Source organism: Protopterus annectens, chromosome 9.part0 (genome assembly GCF_019279795.1).
Source record: "Protopterus annectens isolate FY-2018-M chromosome 9.part0, PAN1.0, whole genome shotgun sequence".
NCBI classification, from domain to species: Eukaryota; Metazoa; Chordata; order Ceratodontiformes; family Protopteridae; genus Protopterus; species Protopterus annectens.
In genome coordinates this window covers 1,525,993,738-1,526,003,558 of record NC_056743.1, presented here as the reverse complement: position 1 = coordinate 1,526,003,558, position 9,821 = coordinate 1,525,993,738, and the positions used below count along the sequence as shown (strand labels likewise).

Sequence of the window (9,821 nt, the reverse complement as noted above, 5' to 3'; positions counted from 1 at the left end):
TATTAGTGGTCTGCTAGACACATTAATGTCTTGAAGCCTCTGGTTGGAGTTCAGGTTTCATCCAGAAAAAAAGACTTGGCTCTCTGCATATAAACTTACATTTACAGAAAGTATGCACACAATACAAACATATACATCTCTATATGGATCTACTTCTAAAGCTTCAAAAAGCCGAGACCAAAAGATTGAAGTTTTGAAACTTTGAAAATGAAATTAAAAAAATAAGAACAAAAACATTGTTTTTTACGTTTTTGTAGGGAGGCAAGCCCCCCTGCACCTTCCACAACCCTGCTAAATAAATATACCAACTCCAAAACTGCACTACAGTGAGGAAAACTGTAAATATCCCATTCTGCACTGTACGGTGATCTCCATTCACGTTTGAAGATTCAAAACTTCAATATATATATGTGTGTGTGTGTGTGTGTGTGTGTGTGTGTGTGTGTGTGTGTCTAGCAAAAATATCCAACTGCGTCCCAAATATTAGGCTACTTCAGCTCAGCAGAGGCCAGAAACATCAGCTGGCACAGTATCTGTTGCAGGTTCTAACACATACAGTGACAGTGCAAGGCACTTCAAAATATTCCAATCAAAGTGTATCCATAGATGAACTGGAGATAAGTTTGTTGTCAGCCTAACAAAGATTCAGTGTCAACTTAGGATTCAGTAAAAACTAGTACTATTGTATCATTTCTTTCTTTACCACAGTTACTGCTTAATACATCAGGCCTCCAGTATTAGGCAGGCAATGTTAGTATCACAATTAGTCAATTTCTGTGCAAACAGCAAAAGTTTTAAATCTCGCAGCAAAATACATATGCAGATTTCCATGGTCTGGTGCTTCGAAACATGGTTTCACCATGGTCTGGTGCTTCGAAACTGCTGGTTATATCTAATCCACTGTGCAGTATTTGGGATCCCCATCACTGTCCAGGATGTGCAATTATTAAGCAGTCCTGTGTTAAGTCCTGTTACTCCTGCTTGCTGCTGGGAATGCACATTTGGTTGTACACATTTTCTTCCATACTTCTCATTCACTGCATCACTATTCTCCATATGCAGTTTTAAATTACTTCCAACATCTCTGTAGCCTTTTTGATGTTCCCCATCTTTTATCATTTGCTTGCTTCCTTCCTGAGCCTCTTCTTTCTGGCTGTTGTTTAGTCCTAAGTAGTTCTCCACTTGTTCTTTAGTTAACATCTTGTCAAATCGTGGAGGATAAGGAGGATCAGCTTGTATAGGAGGTATCTGTGTCAGACCCTGGCCTTTCTGGACAGTTTCACCTTCACCTATAGCACTGGGAGGATGACGTGCTGGAATGTCTAGCTCTGTCTTCTCTGCTTTACTCACTGGTAAGGAGTTCAAACTGAAAGCATAAAACAGTCACACATTTAACATTATATTGGTTTATAATGCAGAGAAAGAACTTTAGACTTTCCAGAGGTGCAAATATACTAAGGTTCAAGTCAGAAGCCATTTTATTTACATGCAAATAATTTAAATTAACATTTCAATAAACATTTCATTCCCTGTTACAGTCTAAGAATACTTAGTATAGGATTAGTAACTAAATCAGTAGAAAATTTGATCTTAATTACTACTTGCCATATGTATAAATCCGTTAAGTTATCATTTTTTAATATGTTCTCTGCAGATTCTACATTTTGTTTTAGACTGCAAACCTACAAAGTCCAATAAAATAACATCTTTGTAAGCACTGCATATATAATTTATATGGAATGTGCTTGTGTAAGTGTATATATTTAACTGCTGCATACTTCAGCATATGATTCTAAAGTCTGTGGCAACTTTACTAGTAGCTTTGTACCTTGTAACCTACTAGTGTGCTTTGGTTTGAAACAGTACTGAAGATGCAAAATTTTAAGTAAGACTTGCTATGCTGATGATACAGGCAGGGAAAGAAAGACCTTCACACTGCAAGAAGAAACAAAATGACTGTCACCACTAAGCACAGTATATAATTACTAATCAAAGATTATAGACTAAATTTTACATAAGGATAAAGAAATTATAGACGGTAAAAAACTTGAAATGTGAACATTCACTAACATACAAATTTCTAATGCAATCAATACAATAATTATAAATTAGACAGTTAAAAACTGACAGCATATTTATTTATTGTTTTTCTTCATTTTTCTAAGGTCCAGTGCAACTGTGGGAGATAAATTCCCCTAAAATATTACCATCTTCAGCGGCTTTCTTGTTTTGGAGAAGATCATCAAACCTCCTTATGCCATGTCCCCAAGGGGAAAAAGAGTCATTCTAGAACAATGGAGAAACTTTCAAAGATTATTAAGAATTTTACAGGCAGAGAGCACATGTCATTAGAGACACTGCTATGCCCAAATGGGCCTGATGGTTTTAGTACAGAAGCAGTGCAGGTTCATCCAGACCCCACCTCAAGAACTCTGATTCTGAAATACTCTTTCAGTTTTGTGTTTTCGTAGGCCTCCAGTGGTGCAAGCAGTCTGCAACCTAATGCCACTTTTGCACAAAACAATATCTATTCATAAGACATTCACCTCACCCAGACCTGCCCCAGGTCTTACGCACTTTAACTTTGCTGAGGAATAAGAATATACAGCAGGCTGATAACATGTTCATTATTTCCCCACTATAATTTGAGGCTTTGACCTCAGGCATTGTCCCCCTCACCTAATAAAAGAAAATCCAGAAAGCACAATTCTGATCTTGAAGATAAAGAGGACATGACCTGTTGAGGTCAAATTTATTGTAATACAGGCTACTATAGAGATGATAACACTATAGCCTCAGTCTTTCCACTAGAGACACCTCGTTCAAGGAAATCCTTAATCTGTTGAGATGACATTCTAAATAGGGTTCTGGAAGCTTTTAGATTCCAGGAAGAAATATCCAGAACTCTTAAGAATGGAAGAACTCAAGCCAATTGTCATACTGTCAATTATCAAAGCTTTAGAGAATGAATGTGAAAGTGTGTCTAGACTAGTGCCAGACTTCCAGATGCCCACCCAAAAAGCTTGACCACTTTTATAGAATGTAACAAAAACACAAATACTTGTAAAATAACCCAGTGGCAGATCTTGTAGTTATATTGGTGGATGCAACAAGAGAATTTGGGTTATCTTCAGGGTTCAACAACCTTTCCAATGACAAGTAAAACAGGGTGTTAGACCATTTTGCAAAGAAAATGTACACTTCATCTACCCCTGTAATCAGGACTATAAACTGACAGAACTTTAAAATTCATGAATTGGAACATAAGACCCTTATAAGCAGGCACTGTAGACTAATGCAGACTGTTTAGAAAGTAAGGAATATGCTATTAAGTGCAGCTGTGATGTTGTAAATGCCTTTGCCAGTGGAATAGCCACAAGCACCACAGCAAGAAGATGTCAAAGGATGGTTACTAAATGTACAAAACAGTTAGCTGGCCTTCCTTCCCTAGGAATATTTAACATATTGTAAGACAAAGGAAAGAACATGAAAAATGGACAGAAGTATTTTCATCCTCCAACTCTCAGATGCAGAAAAAAAGATATCCAACAGAAGAATGGATTTTTAGAAAACTAGGGAACAGTAATTTAAGCAGAATGGGGCCTAAGAGAAGAAGTAATATGAAAGCGCAGGCACAAGAGACCAGAGCAGGCAGCAGAAATGGGAAACAGATCCCCTCCTAACTAGGAAGGAAATGCCACATAATGACTATGCAATCCCATATTCCCTTTCACCTCTACTCTTTCCCAGACATTCAAAATGGAAGACTGTTCTGCTTCAAAGACATCTCGTTTAGCCTGACCTCAGATCTCTGGTTGAGAGACATAATGCCCAAGTTTGTAAGACAGAATTCAGAACTTTTCCTCCTTTCCAAGGAATGGCCCCCCCTCCTCTGAACCAGATCATCTTAGGTCTATAATATTGTATCATCTTTTAAACAGTAGGGTCATAGAAAGGGTCCCAAGCAAAAAAAAAACTGAACTGCCTCTACTATTCAAGGCTATTTTAGCACAAAATAGGGGCATCAGTCTTGGACCTTTTCAAATCAAATAAATATAGGCCCATCTACTATCAATGCGTGCATTATTAGTAGTCCTGGATATGAATGGTACCTACTTGTATATCTACATCTTCAAGAATCACAAAAATTTCCCCTGTTTTATGGTAATAAAGAACATCACCAATTTCCTCTTTGCTGTTTCCTGTCTTCACTGCACACAGGTTTTTTTTTTTTTAAGGGCTTGGTCCTAGTCTTTCCTCAACTTAGAAGAAAGGAGATGCTTTTATATCTTTGCCTGTATTACTGATTATATCAATCTTCCTTGGAGAAAAAAGCACAAAAGGGCCCTACAAAATACCTTTCATGCCTTGCCGATAATGGGAGTTTCTGAAGTTTCAGAAGTCTAGTCTGGTACCTTTTTACACAGAGACCTTTCTAGGGACATGCTGGACACAAGAGCAGGTATGGTGTCATCCCCAGAGAAAGCACTTCTTCAGCACATCTAATAGCAACAATCTTAATGAAAGCACTAGACTTTATGCTTTCCTCTTTTCTGTTGGTTCCCTAGCCAGTTTCTATATGATAATACAATTCCTCAAATATCTGTGGAGAACATTCTTGTTACCCATTGGAACAGATAATTCTTCATCATTTCCGCAGTCAAAGGAACAACAGTGGTCATGATTAACCCAGTAGTGCTGTTTGTGATACCAAACAATTCTCAAAACTTAATGACTGCTGCTTTAGATTATATTTGAAATGCACACATAGGCTACCTGAAAGTGCAAGAGAAATGGTTTAACAAACATTGGAACAAATAAATAAATGTGAAAAAGATGATGGCCTTGCTTTACACACTGTAGATTTTCAATTCAGTGCTACATCCAAGGTACTGAACATAATAATAGACACCACTACACTGATATGGTAACAAATATTGAGGGAAACATTCTTATTCACTGTGAAAGGTAGCCATGATGATATGGGAAGTAGCCTGGGAGCAATAATTCACCTCCTAGTCAATTATATTCCCTCAGACCTGAACCCCCAGCAGCTTGACTGAGCATGTTCATCAGTACCCTTAACATGTGGCAAACAGACAAAAAAGGGTTCCAAGCATAGTACAGAGGTTGGGGCAGTCAGTGCTTTCTCTATTTTCTGAATGATGTCTCCAACTCCAATCTGTTGCTCTTAAAAGTAAGAAAAGAGAGTGCAGCGATCATTACAAATAACCTCTCTGTGACCTAGTCAACCATGGAAGTCTAAGTTAGTCCAAATGAGCTTAAAAGGGTATCTGACTCTTCCAACCGACTGTATCATAACCATGCCTGACATAGGAGCCATGGTACATCCAAATCTCAGGAACCTCAAATTGGATTCAGGGATGATCTAGGCCTAATACCTTTAATGGATAACCCCTTCCTATGAGTGGTCCATACCCTCCAGGAAGTCCAACATTAGGAAGTTGTACCTGCTTAAATGAAATGGGTTCTCTGTCTGATGTATCTCTGTGTCCACATAGTGGCTGTTCCTAAACCTCTCACTGTGATGTATTTAGAGAACTATTTGTGAAGGATCACTCTTATTCTTCTCTTAAGGAACACTTTTCACCTATCAGCTATTACAGCCTGCCTACCACAGATCCCCCATATTGTCCTATTTTTGTAGCTAAGGAGTTCCTCAAAGAGTCCTCCATCTTAGGCTAGAGAAAATGCCTGCCACTATTTCTTGGAACTATAACTTTATTATAGGAAAAAAAGATCCCATCTCCTTCTGAGCCATTCAGTTTAGCAACATTTATTTATTTATTATTTATTTATTTTACATTTGTTGACCGGGAGTGTCCGACCGAGCTAAAGCCCTTTTTTAGCAGAGGCCCGGGGAGAAAAGCTCCATTCTATGCAAAAAACATTTATATAACAGTAGAGGTATAGTTTCCAAGTTTTAAACAGATGTTGACAAAAAATATAGAAAATACAATAAACAGAAGGATGATCAACATTAAAAGTATAGTAAGTAAATAATTTGTAGTTTAGATAAGTAAGCTACTCTAAGGTTCAGTAAGCACAGCTTTAAAATTAATTTCTTGAAAAAGTATTTTCCCGGTGATTTTTACTTCTTCCAGAACAACTCCTGAACTACAAACCTTGCTGTGCAAGGAGCCTTACATAGTCTTTCAGGAAGACAGGATAGCTCTTCAAATTAACCCCAATGTTATATGCTAAAGGTAGTCTCAGATCTACCTTTGAATCAACCTATTAACTTAAAAATCTTCTATTTAAAACCACAAAAGAAGGCAAAAGCAAGTACAGTTATGTAAATAAACTTAACATAACAGTAGATGTTCGAATGATCATTGCTGCAATAGCCTTAGCTATATGGGCTATATTTTGCCAAGAATATAACAGCCATCCAGCTTCCAAAGCTTGAGGGCACCTTCCATGGGCACAAACTGTTAGGGAGCTTGGGTTGAGCTGATAAAAGACAAGTTTGGGCACCAAGCACTTCAGAGCTTTCATGCCAACAGACAGACTGAGGCTGAACCCTGAAAAGACAATGCTAGGAATAACAACAAATAAATGTCCCCATCCTCGCATAAAAAACACAAAAACAAAAAATGAGGGGGAAGAAGGGAGGGAGCTGCTACTGCAGCAGTGATCATTTGAACATCTACTGTTATGGTATGTTTACACAACTGTACTATGTTCGTCATACTGATCACTACTGCAGTAGCCTTAGCTATATGGGTAGATTACCATAGCTTGTTACACTTGGGAGGTGGAAGGAGAAGAGTCCAGGAGCCCCCTGAAGAATGGTCCTAGCAAAGCCTAATCTGGACCTAGAGAAGGAATCAAGCTTATAGTGATTTGTAAAAGTACGTATAGAGGACCAAGTTGCAGATTCTAGAATACTTCTAGAATTCAAACATTTCCAAAAAATCACAGATGAAACCAACGCCTGGTAGAGTAGGCCTTGATCCTGCCCAGAACAATATTGTTATCGTAAGCATAACAAAAGGTAATAGCCTTAGACAGCCATTTGGAAATAGTCTGTTTTGATACAGGTTGTCCCCTCTTCATACATTCACAAGAAATGAACAACTGATCAGAAGATTTGAAATATTTAATTCTGTCAAGATAGTATCTGAGTTGTCTGTGGACATCCCAGGTATGGAGTATCCTTTCTCCCTCATTTTTTGTTCAGGAAAAAAAATGGGAAGATGGATAGTTTGGCTTAAAGAAAACTCAGATACCACTTTAAGCATAAAAAAGGATTAGTTCTCAAAGAAACTCTTTCCCCATGGAAAATGAGATAGGGTTGACTCGCCATAAGAGCTTGCAATAAAGATACTCTTTTTGCAGAGGTCAGAGCAATCAGAAAATTGTTTTCCATGCTAAGCACCTCAAATCAGCCAGGTTAGCTGTATCAAATGGAGCAAGTATTAACTTCTCTAACACAAAATTAATATCCCAAGGAGGGGCCACTGGTTTACATGGTGGCCTCTTGTGCAAAATGTCTTCCAAAAGCATTCTGACATGAGACTGTATTGAAAGAGGATGATCCATAGGCAGACATGCTGAAATGGCTGACAAATAAACCTTGATAGAAGAATAAGAAAGGCCACAGGATGGAAATTCACACAAATATTGTAAAATCAGAGAGGAACTAGCCTTGAAGGGTGCTGGTTATGTAGTTGGCACCAACTATGATTTATTGTAGCAGGCTTTCTTGCCTCCATTAGTACCTGTTGCAGGTCCTCAGTAAAGAGGTGCCTAAAAGAAATTAACAAGCTATCATCCAGGCAGTAACTGAAGTTGATTGATGGTGGAGTGTATCAAACACTCTGTTCTTGTGTGAGTAGATCCAGTCTGTGAGGATGCTTGTGGTAATTGCCCCTGGCCATTTCCAAATTAAGGGAAAACCATGGTTGCCTAGGCCAGAAGGAAGCCACCACAATGATCTTGGCGATTCCTTCTGAATCTTCATAAGTACTCCGGATATTAGTGGAAAGGGTGGAAAAGCAGCCCAAGGAAAAGAAAAGGCATCTATCTTCCAGGCCTTTTTGCATGGAGTCCTAGAACAGAATCTTGCCAGTTGATTGTTCAGAGAAGAGGCAAACAGGTCTACTTAAGGAACTTTCCACAAACCTCCCTCAATCTAGTTTCTATTCATGGGGCCTGCCCTGATCCTGCTCAGCTTGTCTGCAAAACAATTTTGCTCTGGCAGAATGCAGGATGCCTGTAGAGTGAGAATGTGCTGTGAAGCTACATATCAAGCTAACATGGCTAGTCTGCAAAGGGGGTACGACCTGATTCCAACCTGCATGTTGATGTACCACATGACTGTGGTATTGTTTGTAACAACTTGAAGAAGTCCCTGGGGCCAAAGATGATTCAGAGTTGAGTACCTGAGTACCTTGATTAGGTCAAGCATCTAATTGATATTTAGTTGCTTGCATCTGTCCTTGATGTCCCACATACCCTGTACTTTTATCCTTCCTGAAACTGCTCCCCAAGCAAAGTGCATCTGTGGTGATGGACTACTTTGGAACAGAAAGGGAGAAGGAGATTTAAGGATATCTACTATCTCTTCTGACAAACCCCAGCACTGAAATTAGAAAAGACAAACAGTATTGGTGCTGGGATCAAACAGACTTCAGATACCACTGTATCTTTATTATATGGAGTCTTTCCAGGGGTATGATGAGAAGCTTAGAAGCCATGAGACCCATAATCCTGAGATATTCTCTCAAAGTGACCAAAGTTTGAGTGGAAAACCTTGGACATAGATCTATATCTACATTTTCCTGTGGAAGAAAAGGTCTTTGAACTGAAGTGTCTAGTTAACATCCCAGGAACACAATTTTGTGTGAGGGAGTCAAGAAAGATTTTTGAATGTTCTTGTGGAATCCCAGCTCATGTAAGAGATCTCTCACCCAAGACAGAGATGCCTGACATTTTGAAAAACATTCTGCAAAGATAAGCACGTCAACTAAATATGAAAAACAAATGCAGATACCCTATACCTTGCAGTGAGATATAATTGGAACTAGACATTTGTTAAGACTCTTGGTACTGTGAATGGTCTGAAGGGTAAGGCAGAGAACTGATAATGTGATCCAGACACACAAAACCTTAAGAAATGTCTGAGGTCTGGATGAATAGGGATGTGATGATAAGCATCTTTTAAGTCAATTGTTACCAGGAAACTTGAAAGAGGATGAAGAGGTACCAGGTTCTGAAGTGGCATCACTTTGAGTTTGGGCACTATCACAAACAGGTTTAGGAAAGAAATATGTAGAAATGGTCTCCAAGCATTTTCTTTCTTTACACTAAAAACATCCTTGAGTAAAATCCCTTTCCCCTGGGAAGGAGGAACTTGGTCTATCACTCCTTGGGACAGCATGTGATGAAGACCCACAGGAAACATACGATTCTGATGTGGAGGATAAGGAATGACACCCCTCTCCCCCAGAAAGGAAGAATTTCCTCCCACTACCATCTATCATCTTAATGATCTTCAGAACACATTTATATGAGACTAGCTGTTGCCAAAAAGAAAATTGTAGAGATGTGTGGAAGAAAAAAAAGGGGGATCAAGGTAAGAGGATTCACAATGTCTCTTGAACAATCATTCAAACTTGATGAACTCTCCTTGGTTTTGGGAGGTTCAAGACTTCATTTTAGAACCTTCTTGACATTTTTTTCTTAAACATCTATTTACCTGTACTTAGTTGAGACTGATTACTCTGCTATTTGCCAAAACTGAATAAGGAGTTATATAATCCCTTAGAAAATTTGGAAAAGGAGGACTGAAAATC

The 9,821-nt window shown here is 38.6% G+C and overlaps 1 protein-coding gene across 1 annotated transcript in view; it reads right to left on the bottom strand.

Annotated features, from left to right (window-relative positions):
- Positions 1-301: 301 nt before the first annotated feature.
- The window catches only part of ATAT1 (alpha tubulin acetyltransferase 1), a 920,612-nt gene continuing 911,092 nt past the window's right edge, over positions 302-9,821 (bottom strand). The window contains exon 12 of the mRNA XM_044084476.1: positions 302-1,366. Within this exon, the coding sequence (XP_043940411.1) occupies positions 856-1,366 (511 nt within the window). The 3' untranslated portion in view covers positions 302-855. The remainder of the gene's footprint in view (positions 1,367-9,821) is intronic.